The 14,892-nt window shown below is 39.5% G+C and overlaps 1 protein-coding gene and 2 long non-coding RNA genes across 5 annotated transcripts in view; 2 read left to right on the forward strand and 1 right to left on the reverse strand.

The window, feature by feature from the left end:
* LOC140910397 (uncharacterized) overlaps positions 1-14,892 on the forward strand; it is a 59,781-nt gene that overhangs the window by 14,367 nt on the left and 30,522 nt on the right. The window lies entirely within an intron of this gene.
* Positions 1-14,892, reverse strand: part of MGARP (mitochondria localized glutamic acid rich protein) — a 43,715-nt gene that overhangs the window by 2,970 nt on the left and 25,853 nt on the right. The window contains exons 5-6 of one of the 3 annotated variants that reach the window (XM_073341157.2): positions 8,726-8,881; positions 7,923-7,971 (exon numbers count right to left, since the gene is read on the reverse strand). In XM_073341157.2, coding sequence (XP_073197258.1) covers positions 7,925-7,971; positions 8,726-8,881 — 203 coding nt within the window. In that variant the 3' untranslated portion in view covers positions 7,923-7,924. Of the gene's footprint in view, positions 1-7,922; positions 7,972-8,725; positions 8,885-14,892 lie in introns of all 3 variants that reach the window. The other 2 variants (XM_073341156.2, XM_073341158.2) reach the window with 2 other exon arrangements.
* LOC140910398 (uncharacterized) lies at positions 4,381-5,216 on the forward strand. The gene is made up of 2 exons (XR_012158569.2): positions 4,381-4,638; positions 5,023-5,216. It is a non-coding gene; the product is annotated as an uncharacterized LOC140910398 (long non-coding RNA).

The raw sequence follows: 14,892 nt of genomic DNA on the forward strand, positions 1-14,892 counted from the left end.
ACTGGGTACATGTCACCTCAGGACAGGATGCAGAGATAAAGTTTCTTGACACCTTAAATGACTGCTTCTTGGAGCAGCTGGTCCTGGAACCCCACAGAGGAGAGACAATTCTTGATTTAGCCCTAAGTGGATCAAGGGTCAGGATCTGGTCCAAGAGGTGAATATAGCTGGACCTCTTGGTAATAGTGACTATAATATTCTTAAATTTAATATCACTGTGGCAGGAAAAACACCACAGCAGCCCAACATTGTAGCATTGAATTTCAGAATGGAGAACTACACAAAAATGAGAAGGTTAGTTAAACAGAAATTAAAGAGTATAGTGCCGAAAGTGAAATTTCTGCAAGCTGTGTGGAAAGTTTTTAAAGACACCATAATAGAAGCTCAACTTAAAATGTGTACCCCAAATTAAAAAACATAGTAAGAGAACCAAAAAGGAGCCACCATGGCTAAACAACAAAGTAAAAGAAGCAGTGAGAGGCAAAAAGGCACCCTTTATAAACTGGAAGTTAAATCCTAGTGAGGAAAATAGGAAGGAGCATAAACACTGGCAAATGAAGTGTAAAAATACAATTAGGAAGGCCAAAAAAGAATCTGAGGAACAGTTAGCTAAAGACTCAAAAAGTAATAGCAAATTTTTTTTAAATACATCAGAAGCAGGAAGCTTGCTAAACAACCAGTGGGGCGACTGGACGATCGAGGTGCTAAAGCAGCGGTCCCCACAGTGGGGTGCGCAAGACTATCCATTGGGGGGCACGGCAGGAGGAGCGCCACCGGAGAAAAAGGTGCGGCAGGAGGGGCACCACTGGAGAAAAGGGGGGGGGGGCGGCCGGAGGAGCGCCACCCTAAGATTGGCTGGAATGCCGCCCCTTACAGTGTGCCACCCCCCAGGCACATGCATCCTACGCTGGTGCCTGGAGACAGCCCTGTGAGGTATCCTGAGGGAAGAGTGGGAGTTCCACAACCAGAGGGGTTGACAGTGGCGCCCTCACTCGTTCATTGGCTTTCAGCGTATTGCGACGTATTGCAGTTTACATGTGCCCGGTTAAGTGGATTTACGGATTATATTATTTAGTTTTAACTAAAACTAACCCTCACAAAATGGACAAGTGGCTTAAAAAGATTCCTGCAAAGAAACCGCGGATTGAAGAGAATACTAATAATGCGAGCACAAGCAAACAAGAAGAAAATGGCAGAGCTGACAGTTCTCCTACTCCTAGTACGAGCTCTTCATCAGCCACATTATGAGGTGAAAACAACGACGATCTAATCAGATCTGACAAGAAGTCAGCCAAAAAAATTTGAAATTATCAAGAAGACTATTTGAAATATGGATTTACATCCACTATATTAACTATGAACCTCGCCCTAAGTGTGTATTGTGCCTTAAGATATTAACTAATGATAGGATGAAGCCCTCACGATTAGCAAGACATTTAAAAACTAAGCCTCCAGAACATGAAGACAAACCTCTACCATTTTTTCAGCGATGTTTAAAGTCATGCGATACTCAATCCAGTACTTTACAAAATTTCACTAAACTTAACGATAAATGTTTAGAAGCCTCTTTTGAGGTTTCTTACTGAATAGCAAAAGACAAAAAGCCACAAACCATTGGGGAAACACTTGTTCTTCCTGCCGCGGTAAAAATGGATGAAATAATACAAGAAAACAATATGGCGACAAACTAAAATGCATTCCTTTGTCAGCAAATACTGTTGGAAGACGCATAGAAAACATTGCTGAAGATTTGAAGAAACAAGTATTAGAACAAATTACGCAGTGTGGGAGGTTTGCTATACAGTTGGATGAAAGTACAGATGTTTCTAACATGTCTCAGCTTATGGTATTTGCTCGATTCTGTTTCAATAATGAAACACATGAAGAACTACTTTTTTGTGAGCCATTAAAGGAAAAATGTACCAGAGAAGATATATTCTCAACAGTAAAAGACTTCTTTAATAAAAAACAATGTTTTATGAAAAAATTGTAAGTGCAACCACTGATGGAGCGGCTGCTTTGACTGGAATAAAGAAAGGATTCCGGGGTAAGGTTACAGAGATAGCACCACACGTGAAATTCATTCACTGCATCGTTCATAGGCAAGCTATTGCAGGAAAGAAGTTGGAGCCAGAAGTGCACAAAGTGCTATAGGATGTCATCCATGTGGTTAATTTTATAAAAACAAGACCTTTAAATAGTAGAATCTTTACAATACTTTGTAATGAGATGGGGAGTGATCTTGAAAACATTTGTACCACACACAGACATTTGCTGGTTAACTCGTGGCAAAGTGCTTAAAAGAGTTGTCAAACTTAAAGATGAGTTACGCATTTTTCTTTTAGAAAAAGACAAGGGTTCCAAATTTGCTGACCTTTTCTGTGATGACAAGTGGCTGTCAGTAGTGTGCTATCTAGCAGATATTATCGAAAAAATAAACACACTTAATCTGTCCCTTCAAGGTAAAGGGGACGTTTTAACAATGAGTGAGAAAGTAACTGCTTTTCGAAATAAACTCGTGCTATGGAGAAAATTTTGAAAACAGATGTTTGGAAATGTTTCCATCGTTATGTGATTTTGTTGCCGAAAACAATGTAAGTGTGTCACCTATAAAAACCTCTCATATCTGCACACTTAAAAAACTTGGAAACAGAATTTTCTAACCTGTTTAAAAATCTTCCAAATGAAGAGGTTCAGTGGGTTTTGAACCCATTTGTTAAAAATATAAAAATGTAACATTATTATTATCTGTTCTGTTCATTCCCTCTGGGGCACTTGGCACTGGCCACTGTCGGAAGACAGGATACTGGGCTAGATGGACCTTAAGAATGGCCCTACTGGGTCAGACTATGTTCTTATGTTTGAAAAGCAAACAGTTAGTTTTAGCAATAGTACTGGATTCTGAAAGGATGGATAAATCTAGCAAAGTTATTTCAGACTTATATGAAAGCACATATTAAAAATTCCTGTCAAAAATGAACTCCATGCATTAATAACTGAGCTTTCCTTTTATAACAATATCTTATGAATTAGTTAAAAACACATAAATATTATATAATAGTCATTAAGTTGTAAACAACGCCTAGAGTCAGGTATTCAGTATGCATTGTGTTAAATCAAATCATCATATATGTTTTCGGAATTTACAAGCCACCGCTTCCTGTCAACCCCGTTTTAGATCATCTGATAGGGAGGATTTTATGCAGCAGTAGTTTTTGTATACTATAGATCTCTTACATGCTGGTTTACAAATACTTTGACCGTTAGCACAATTAAAACTGCCAGACCTTCAAGGAATGTTTAAGGTGATAAGACATTCATGTATTTTGATACACGCTATGGGCATGCCACTTAAGCACAGATCCTGCAATACACACAACATTAAGCATTTAAGTAGTCCTATTGTCTTCAATGGGACTATTGATGGGGTAAAATTACATATATGTAAGTGTTTGCTGAATGGGGGCCTTATGCAGTAGCCCAGTGCAGCGATGCCAGTCAGTGACCAGTGTAACTACCCCCAACACCACTCCCCCCAGATTTTTATTTTAAAAAAATAACTTTGTGGATTCTAACACCTAAACTCAGTTGTGAAGCTACTGTTCTGCTGTGTCTCTATAATGTGCTTCTGCAAAGCTAGATAAAGCAGATATTATGACACCCTTTTTGTTGGACCATCAACTAACTTAAGAGAGACACTTGGTGAAGGCCAAAAGAGAGAGGTGCACCATTTCCCTTGTCAAAGCTAAGGTAATTGGGACTTTGTGCCAGGACCTATACAGGGTTAGGGAGACTGATTCAGTCTCAGACCCCAGATAGGCTGTGGTGCTGCAACACCACCCCCTCACTGTGCTTGCCCTTCTTCCCCACCTCTCAAGGCACAGTTTTGGGCCACTGGAACCACTGAGTGTGGAGCCACAGGCTCTTCTCCATTACACCCTCTTTGGTATCATCCTATTGGAAGACAATACAGATTTCCCTCTGCAGTGTGAGGGGTTGTGGATGCATGCCTTGCCCCAGAGCCTCTCCACCAATGGTGTCCTGCATGGATCTATCCAACCCACAAGGCTTAAGCAGAGTGAAGGGCCTGTTGTGATAATTGGGCCTACAAATTAACCCTGATTGTGAGTTCAATTGCAAAAAGTGAAAGTTCATAAACTGTCACAACAACTTATAATAATAAATGCTGATGGGAAAAGGTGTAGAAAAGAGACAAAGGCTGAATTAGTCCAAACAAAAAGGCCTACTGATAAAACTCAAGCACTGTGTTAAAATCATACCCCATAACAAAAACCAGAACAGTGTGATACTGGAAATCAATGACCCAAAACTGATAAGTCAGACATTAGGCCTAACTGGTTAACAAAATAATGAGGGAGATGAGCTATTCCACACATCACTCCCTTTTAGGGTCCTCAGAAACTTTGCAGGGAAAACTGACTCCTGCAAAACTGGCTGACAAAGAGGAGAAAGGATGAAGCAAACTCCACCATGATGGCTGCCATCCCCACTGCATCCTGGACCCTTGACCTTCTTCATCCTAATCCTGAACAATGTCCTGACCAGACCATGGAGAGGGAACCAGATGACATTGCCACCTTCACTGGCTCTGACTAAGTCCTGAATACCACTTGGAATGTGAGACTTTGTCTCATGCACACACACACCTCCCGCATGTGTTCTTTTCCTTCCCTACCATATTTCTTCTCTTTCCTATCCCTCTCCTTTTTCCTTCTGTCTAATACGAGTTTGGCTTAGTCAGTCAAGCCTGTATATTGTGCAACACTGTTGAAACCCTGTGACCAGAAAGAGGCTGCTACATGCAATGCCCTAAACAGCCCAAAGCTGGTACAAATTTGCCAGGTCTCTGAGTGGCTGATAAGACGCCTGTGCTGTGCCTGTGTTTTTCCAGCAGTCAGATTGCAAGTGAGAGTCAACATCAGAGACAGAAGTCACATCGGCTATCTTTGCAGTTCTTTGCCCTCCTCCTTTTAAGTGTGTTTGTCTTGTTTTGTCTTCTAGGAAACAGGTTCGGACTTTAACAACAACAGCAACTCCAGCCCATCTCAATGGCTTCTTCTCGTTTCCCCAAAAAGATAGTTATTACCATTTAAGATGGTCAAACACAGGGGATTTTTCCTTCTAAAGACTGTCTCCAGCTAAGTGGAAAAGGAACAGGGGATGTTCTTAAAATTAAAGCCTTACTTAATACTTTACATTTCGAAGGCTTGAAGTGTTTTTCTTTCCCCCTCTCCAAACCTCCCCAGAATCTTTAATAAAGGTTTAAAAGGTTTGTAATAATGTGTTTGCCAAGACAACATGCAGGATGAGGTCTCTGTATTCCAAACCCCAAACTTTGTTTAAAAAACAGGCCTCATATAAGCCTCTTCCACACCTGAATGATTTTACTTTGGGGCCAAACTCTCACCCAACAGGCATATATTGAAGCATGGCTCTACTTTGAAAAGTAACTATAAAAGTTACATCTTTCAGTGTCTATTCAGAGCCATAGCTAATGACTTCATCAATTAAAATAAAAAGCTTACCATCTTGTTAACTATGTCCCGAGTGGAGAATCTTTATTGCTAGTGATGCGTGGGGCAGAAAAACCCAGCTTGCCTTTCAGATTTCATGCTGTGTTTGCAGCACTGGCAGTTAGAAAAATACATCCTTTTATTTGTAAACTAAACAGGATTATATATGGAGTCATTTGGATCCCCATGATGCTATTTTGTAAAAGTTGCTTTTTGGAGTAGAAGCACATTTTAACGAGTAATATTTGCAGCCATATTCTAGTTGGTAACAACCACATGCACAGACTCTCCCTTACTGCTCAGAATAATTTTTCCTTTAAATTTGGAGTTAGTTCAAAAACGGATCATTTACAGTTGTGTGTGTTTATTATTCCTTAACAAATGAAATAATACTGTTACTACCTCTACATTCATTAAGGTGACTATGTTTTCAAAATCAAAACCTGGGACACCTTTATGGGAACAAGTAGTTAGGATTGCAAAATCTTCATGTAAAAACCAAAAATACATTTCCTTTTTTAATCTATACTAGTGTTGTTGCTGTCGCCTTATGATTCAACAATATGTTCACATTTCTCGGCTTGCAGGATAAATTCCAGTAGGTTCGTATTCTCAATGAATTTGTCATGACACACTGTGTCCACTTTGAACAAAAGAACGGCTTTGCCTGTGTCAACACTCATTCAGATTTTTTCTGCACTCCCAACATGTGCATCAAACAGAATACCTGTTCCACTGCACCATTTTATTCCTGGTAAGTACAGAGCAATTTCTATTTGGAACAGCAATATGTCCTGAACAAACATTGTGTAGTTATTAAAAAATGTTTGGATCAATGAAAGGAAAAATACAGGACATTTCAGATGATCCAGAAATGGTTTTCGGGACATATCAGATGAAAAACCAGAACATATGGCCTCTCTATTAGTACAATACAAAACAATATTTGCCCTTTTAATCACAAGATGGTGACAGGTATTGAGTGATATTACATAGTGCCATGTAATGGACTGAGCAAATTAGCAAACGGATAGAGAGTGACAGTTCCCTGGTAAACAGTCAATTCATTTCTATTCAACTTCACCCTCTTCTTTCACAGGTCCACTAGGGAAGTGCTAGAAGAAGGTTGCTTGAGAAACTAGTAGGGAGACAGAAAATGACTTTGGGAAGGGTTGAATCCTAAGCTGAGAGTTTTTCTGTTTATGATCATTTACATTTTTCTTATAAACCCTTATGGAAAAGATCTTGCAATGGACAGTTTTTTCTGCAGATTCATTTCACTATCTTACACGCTCCTTTAGGTCTATATAAAATCACATGGCATGGTAACACTTTCTTCTGGAAAGCCAATTCAGCAAGGTACGTAAGCACACACCTAAGTTTAAACCACATGTTGTATGCCGTGAAGAAGAGCTCCGTGTGGCACAAAAGCTTGTCCCTCTCACCAACAGCAGTTGATCCCATTAAAGATATTCCCTCACCCACCTTGTCTCTTCAAACTACATGAGTAGTTCCATTGTCTCCAATAGAACTACTCACATTATTAAAGTTAGGTATGTGCTTCAGTAACCTTGCTGAACTGGGTCTGAGAAAGATATCAGACAAACTCAGGAGTTGTATTAAAGGCAAGTTGAAGAGTCCTAAAAATTGAAAAGCTGATCCTGGTCAATGACTGTACTTAAAAGGAACATATTGGGCCTGATTGTGTTTATAACAAGAGAGGAGCTCAGTTTGATAAGGTAATAATCCAGGGGTTCAATATCTGTTCCCATTTAAATCAACATCTAAAGAACTCATTATCTTGAACAAAATTAGGATTCCACCAGCTCCTACGAGCTTGATCGAACTCCCATGAAAGTCAGTGGGAGCTGAATCGGATAAATGTGTAATCAGAAATTTCACTCATTTTAATAAAAATCACTAGAAGCAATATCTCCTGGGGAGTGTAATGATGCATATTCGGTAACAGGATAGCACCATGTTAAATGGAGATTTGATGGATTAAATTACTGCATAGTATTTCTCTAAACAAAAACTCACTGTTGTAATGAATATAATTTTGTCACTGACATATACATAGCAATGATTTATAAACCTGTTAAAACTTGCTAAATAAATAGATAAAAAAATTATGAGACCATTGATAGTGTAATAAAGCTATGCTTCCTCTGGCTCCAATCAGATGTCAATAGAACCACTGTGATTCTTGAGCTATTCAAGACACTTCAACGAAGTTATTTTTTACCATTTTCTTTTATGGGGGATGGAATGTGAATTCACAATCAATATCTATGTGCAAAGTTTCAACATAGCCTGATTGCAAATAGCTGAGAAAGCTTGGAAGTTGGAGGTTAAAATGAAAATGGCGTGCTTGAATATTCAATATACCTTTAAGAATCCTTAAGAATTTCTTGAGATCCCGTTGTTGCCGAAGAAGCTGGAAGACAAAATACAAACAGTTGGAAATATTTCTGTTCAGTGGTTTAACAGTGTAGCTACAGAATAAAGCAAACCCTGTTTTAGAAATAAGAGAGGTACTTTGGATTCATGGATTAAAATTTTCAAAGACATCTAGGGGATTTGGACACATACTGGTCATTAACTTTATTTTGTTTCTAGTTTTAATGGAAGATGTATTTACCCCTCTAGACTGCTCAACCATGACCCATTCCTTCTAGTTTAGTTATATCATATTACTGTTTAAGATAAATGAGAAATTAAAGGTACCATGACTGTATTAAACATTACATTGCTTATAAACAATAATAAAATACCCCTTTAGCATATTGGTCTTTTCATCAGCTTCATGTCAGAAGATTTCTCCTTTCAAATTCAGTTAGGTTAAAAATTCTTTATCACAGCATGTGACAAAAGTCGAAGTTTTCTTTAGGCAGTAACTTTTCCATCAAATAATTTTGCTACCTGTCATGAGGAAATTGCAGTATGCTACCCCCAAAAAGCTCTGGGGGTTTAACTTATTAGCCAGAGCTTAATAAAAGCTATTTTCAATATGTGGTGATGATTTAAAAATTAAATTGACTTACAAAAGACATTTTAAAATGTATGGTATATTCGTTAGCATATATATGGCTCCACTTAATTTTTCTAGACAACAGTGCAGCTAACCCAAAGCAAACAGCCATGACTTTATTTTTAAAATAAACCATTTTAGATTAGACAATACTCTGTACCTTCTGAATCCTGCCCAGACTCACCCTCAACAGCCTCTTGGTTCCTTGAGGATGCGTCAGGCATCTCTTGAGCTGCTGAGGCTGTTCCTTCTTGAATACCGTCTACATTGTCCTCATGAGCAGAAGGTGCTGCAACATCCAAGCCTTCACCCACAACTTCTGTGAATTAGAGAGATCATTGTCTTTTCTTTTTTCTCCTTTTGCCAGTACAAATGAAGCCCCATTTGAGCCCCAATTCAGTAAGCATGGTTCTAATTTTAAGCATAAGCTGTTGAAGTAGATAAGACTATTCAAGTGCTTAAAGTTTAAGCATGTTCATAAGTGTTTGCAGGACTGGAATTTAAGATACCATCCACTGTTTTTCGTTGAATCCGCCTACCCTTAGGGCAGAGAAATATAAACATTGATTAACTATTTTGCTAATAATTTATAATATTTTTCTAGTACTTTTGAGAAAGTGTCTCCTGGTGGGTCATTTTTATATTTTAATTTTCAATTTTTTCTAACCCACATTGCACAATGCTGATACTTAATTTGGGTGAAGAAGCTTCAGTGCAAACTGGGTGGGATTGGATAATCTACTGTTTGGGGATTATATACGATGTATTTCCACTTTCCCATATTTTATGGAAAATGAAGATACTGTTGAGCAGTTCTTTATGTAAACTAGCCCTTTTAAACAGCATGCTTGGGTGATTGGTTTGAGATCTGCCATAGCATGAATGCTATTTAACCTTGATGGGCTGTATTCCTTTGCCTCTTTCGGGCTTGTCCACAGGGAGACTTACTTCAAGGCTAGCCAGGGTGTAAATGTACAGCACACCAGCCTGTCAAGCACTAAATTGCCATGTGGACCCTGCTGCCATGCACTGAAAGTTCTGTCACGTGCTTTGACCTACTGTCTGAAACAGCAGTACATCAGTGCGTACTACAAAACTTAAACACCAAGACCAAGATGTTTAACAAAATAAGCTCTAAAGGCAAAAGACCCACCATTAAACTCAGCAGTATAAGCTAACTTGAAACACCTTAATTCACTGTATTGACACCTTAAATGAAAAGGTTCCTTATGGAAAATGGGGATGCCAGATTGCTGAAAGGTAAAGTATGTTTAAAGCTCAAGAGCCTTGTGTCTTTTCCCCTCCGTCTCCATCCCCTTCCCTATGGGCTCATCCCCAGAATGACAAAATACATGTAACCATTCCAGGTTTCCATGACTTACCTCCCTAGTCTCTTACTAAGACTTTTTTCTCCCACATGAAACTGCAGTTGGGTGTGACTATTTGAGGCTATTTGATCACATTTGTTTCTTAAGAACATCACCTTGTAGATAAGACTTTAACACGTTCAAGCAAGATCATAATTTATGTCCCATAAACATCACTGGCATCGGCTTTGTAATTGCAAGTACTGCATTCCTACAGGCCACTAGAAAATTCACAGTCTCGTGTTGTAAGGTACTTTTATCCGAGCTATAGCACAGTTAAGTTGCTTGAGTATGTCTGGATAACTTTTCCAGTAATCCATTTGTGGTAAGATGGCAAGGAACTGATGTAAGACATTTGATACCATTTCTTTTGACAAACAATTGAAACTCTTCAGATGTGAATTGCATTCCATTGTCACAGTCTGTTCAGGAACTCCCACACATGAAAACAATAGTCTTAATACTTATACCATCTATGTTGATCTAGTTGAATTCAGACAGAATACTTAGACTCATAGAAGCATAGGACCGGAAGGGACCTCGAGAGGTCATCTAGTCCAGTCCCCTGCACTCATGGCAGGACTAAGTATTATCTAGACCCTCCCTGACAGGCGTTTGTCTAACCTGCTCTTAAAAATCTCCAATGATGGAGATTCCACAACCTCCCTTGGCAACGTATTCCAGTGCTTAACCACCCTGACAGGAAGTTTTTCCTAACGTCCAACCTAAACCTTCCTTGCTGCAATTTAAGCCCATTGCTTCTTGTCCTATCCTCAGAGGTTAAGAACAAAAATTCTTCTCCCCTCCCCCTTGTAACAACTTTTTATGTACATAAACTGTTATGTCCCCTCTCAGTCTTCTCTTTTCCAGACTAAACAAACCCAGTTTTTTCAATCTTCCCTCATAGGTCATGTTTTCTAGACCTTCAATCATTTTTGTCTCTCTTCTCTGGACTCTCCAGTTGGTCCACATCCTTCCTGAAATGGAAAAAATACTCCAGTTGAGGTCTAATCAGTGCAGACTAGAGCAGAAGAATTACTTCTTGCGTCTTGCTTACAACACTCCTGCTAATACATCACAGAATGATGTTTGCTTTTTTTGCAACAGTGTTACACTGTTGACTCATATTTAGCTTATGGTCCACTATGATCCCCCAGATCCCTTTCTGCAGTACTCCTTCCTAGGCAATCATTTGCCATTTTGTATGTGTGCAACTGATTGTTCCTTCCTAAGTGGAGTACTTTGCATTTGTCCTTATTGAATTTCATCCTACTTACTTCAGACCATTTCTCCAGTTTGTCCAGATCATTTTGAATGACTTCCGGCCATTTAGAATGGGCACCTATTGCAATCATAGATGTCCCAAAAACTGTCCAGCCTTGGCTATGTGGATTCATTGCCACTGCATAGAGTGCTATCAAGGCTGATTCCCAACTCTGGCAGTTGGAGTGCAGAAGGTGAGGGCCCGCAATGATTCTAAAAATTAATACTGGCCACTCCAGGCTTCTATTAAACTCCCAAGGTTACAGCTTCTCTCTGACCTTGGATGGGTAGATGCTGCCACCACCCAAATGCAAAACCCCTGAGGACCCAGGAAGGTGTACTTGGGAATTCCTTCCTGTGGGGTACCCTCAAGCCCTTTCACCCACCGTCTGGGGAACAGCTGAGAAAGAAGACAGAGGAAATTAGCCATTGCCCCCAGCTAATTAAACAACATATGCACAAACCTCTTAGGACACCAAAAATCCAATCCTGTTCTTTAAAAAGGTAAATTTTATTAAAAACAAAAAGAAAGAAAATACATCTGAAACTTAGGCTTTGCTAGATTAAAAAAAACACATTTACAAAATTATCAAGAATAACCTTCTTGAGGTCCAGCTTAAAGGTTACAAGCAAAACAAAAGCATTTGGGGTTAGCACAGTGGAGTTCACAAGCCAATAAGAAATAAACAGAAAAACTTAAGTGCATCTTTCTAGACATTTTCTGATTTATGAATAGGTTTTAGGTATGATTTGATGATTTCCATACCTGACAAAAAGCTTTTTACAGCATAGTCCCAACCCTGTCTGTGCTCTGTCCCCTCTGGAGAGCGACAGCAGAACAGACAAAGGGAAGTTTTTTCCCCAATTTTAAAAAGTTCTAGCCCTCCCATTGGTTCTTTTGGTCAGGTGCCCACTCCTTTCCTTTTACCTGTGGGCTTTTTAACAGGTAAAGCAAGTAGAGAACAGCTACTAAGAGGGATTTTATACTAACTGGCTCACTGGGTGTCCATAAAAGGGAGCTCCCCCCCCTCGCCCCCCCACTTCATTTATCACAGGTGCAAAGGAGCATGTTTAGGCATGGATTGACAATCTCATCTGTGTTTTCACCATTTCCTCTATTTGTGTATCAGTCCCTGGCCACCACACAAAACTCCTGCCCAGGACTTTCATTTTGACAATTCCCAAATGGCTTTCATGTAACTCTTGGAATACCTATGACTTGAGATTCATAGAAGTAATCATGCTGGTGCCACAACTTAGGGAACCATGATGTACACTTTACTATTCTTTTTAAGAAAATAAAGCTGGAAGAGTTGTTTGTAGGCATATGTCCATTCATTCATTGTAATGTCATATACTTCAGCTAGCAGTGGATCATTTTTTGTTTTGTGTTGCACCATGGCCTTTGTCACTGCCAAGGGTTCAGTTTGTACCACAGAAGTCATATCTACTGTCTCTGGTTCCACTTCAGTATCCTTATCTGCTATTGCCAATGGTAGCTGTGACAAGCAATCTGCACTGGTTCTTTGAACTCAGTATTGTAACAATGAATGCCCAAGGTATCACCTAGCTCTGTAACTGTGCTGCAGCCATTGCCGGTACTCCTTTCTTTGGGTTAAAATTTTAAAGCAGCAGTTATGCTCTGTCTGCACTCAGAGTAAAATTTTTCCCATACAGATATTGGTGAAGTTTTTTAACTCCCCAGACAAAACTCAAAGCTTCTCTGTCAAGTTCAGTATAGTTACATTTGACAGAGGTTAGAGATAATAGGCCTTTCTGGTCAACCTTCCGTCATATGAAACTATTGCATTTATTCCATGTTGGGAAATGTAACAAGCTAACGTTTTATGCAAAGATGCACTGTGGTACGTAAAACCCTTTCAGATGCTAAAAGCTTATTGGCTTCATCCAGAGCTTTGGTTTGGCGTAGACCAACGCCATTTCTGTCCATTGTGTAACAGTTCATTCAGAGAATGTAACACTGTTATAATGGTAGGCAAGAGCCTATAGTAATAGGTAATCATTCACAGGAAGGAACATAATCATGACATGTTTTGTAGTTGTAGTGCCCGGAGGAGTGCCTTTGGCTTTATCTTGCGATTCATGCAAACCATCTCTGTCAATGGTACAGCCACAATATGTAACAATCTTTGAAAAATTCACATTTTCCCTTATTTGCTTTAAGGCCACACTCAGCCTTCCAAGTGGAGATTCTCAAGGTGTTCATCATTAGCTTCTGTGAGCAATATATCATCCAAGTTAACATGAAGTGCCAGGAATCCCCTGTAATACCTGGTCCCTGGGTCACTGCCAAATAGTTGGTTTGGAAGCAAGCCACACACTAGCCTGTTATATTGAAATAAGCCCTTGTGTGTGTTAATCACAAGGTTGTACTTACCACTGTGTTCAATCTCCATTTGTAGATAGAGTTGGGCTAGGTTGATCTTGGAGAAATGCTTTCCACCAGCTAATGAGGCAAATATATCTTCTATTTGCGATAAAGGATGTTGATCCTCATGCAACACTGGGTTAGTGGTAACCTTGAAATCACTACTGGTAGGGACAGCCACATTCTTTTTCATTACTGGTACTACAGTGATGTTCTAGTCTCTCCTTGGAAATAGTTCCAGAGTCCTATAAATGCTGATGCTCCACCTCTACTTTTGGCTATATTGCAAAAAGTACTGGACAAGCTTGGTGAGATTTAGGAATTGCTCCTTCTTCAAGCAGAAATTTTTGCTTTCATATGTTTTAAGGTTCTGATACCACACTGAAAGACATCAGCTGCCTTGTCCAAAAGTTCATCTAATTTTTCTTTTGTGCTGAAGTTTATAAAATTAGATTTGGTTTTGTTAAGCCGGCAGACAATTCAGGTGTTTCTAGACCAGCTGAATCTCTTTCAGCCCTTCACTTCACAACATAAAGGTTTAGCACATCTTTAATATAAAAAGTGATACTTTTACTGTAATAACACCCAGGGAAGAAAGGATTTCCCCTGTATATGTTTTAGTAGCAGTGAGATTTTCTGCAACTTTACCTCTCAGTAGCCTGTGATAATCCTACAGGAACAGCAGACCCTGTGTTAAGGTTTAAAATGGAGCTTATTCATTCCACTTGTAATGAAATCCAAATGACACTTCATTTGTCTTAACAATTGTAGTGACACTGTAACATTCTCTGTGGATTCTATATCAGTGGTTCTCTAACTTTTGTACTGGTGAACACTTTCACACAGCAAGCCTCTGAGTGCGACCCCCCCCTTATAAATTAAATACACTTTTTTATATACTTAACACCATTATAAATGCTGGCGGCAAAGCGGGGTTTGCGGAGGAGGCTGACAGCTCGCGACCCCTCATGTAATAACCTTGTGACCCCCTGAGAGGTCCCTACCCCCAGGTTGAGAACCCCAGCTCGAGAACCCCAGCTCTATATTGTCATCTGCCAGCTGATGACTTTGAAATCCTCTGATATTGCTCTTGTGGGGAGGTGATTATGCTTTTCCCAAAACCTGCACATTTTCTGCATGCATCCTAATTTCTTCCAGTTTCTACAGATTGTGCCCTTAAACTAACAATCATTTTCATTTTGAGACTGTTTCCCACAGTGAAAGCCCACAGTCTTTGAGCATTTTCTGTTGTGCTTTCTGTGTGACCCTCAGTTTATTTGTTGCACATATAACATGATGCTGTTACAG

Source organism: Lepidochelys kempii, chromosome 4 (genome assembly GCF_965140285.1).
Source record: "Lepidochelys kempii isolate rLepKem1 chromosome 4, rLepKem1.hap1, whole genome shotgun sequence".
Classification (NCBI taxonomy): domain Eukaryota; kingdom Metazoa; phylum Chordata; order Testudines; family Cheloniidae; genus Lepidochelys; species Lepidochelys kempii.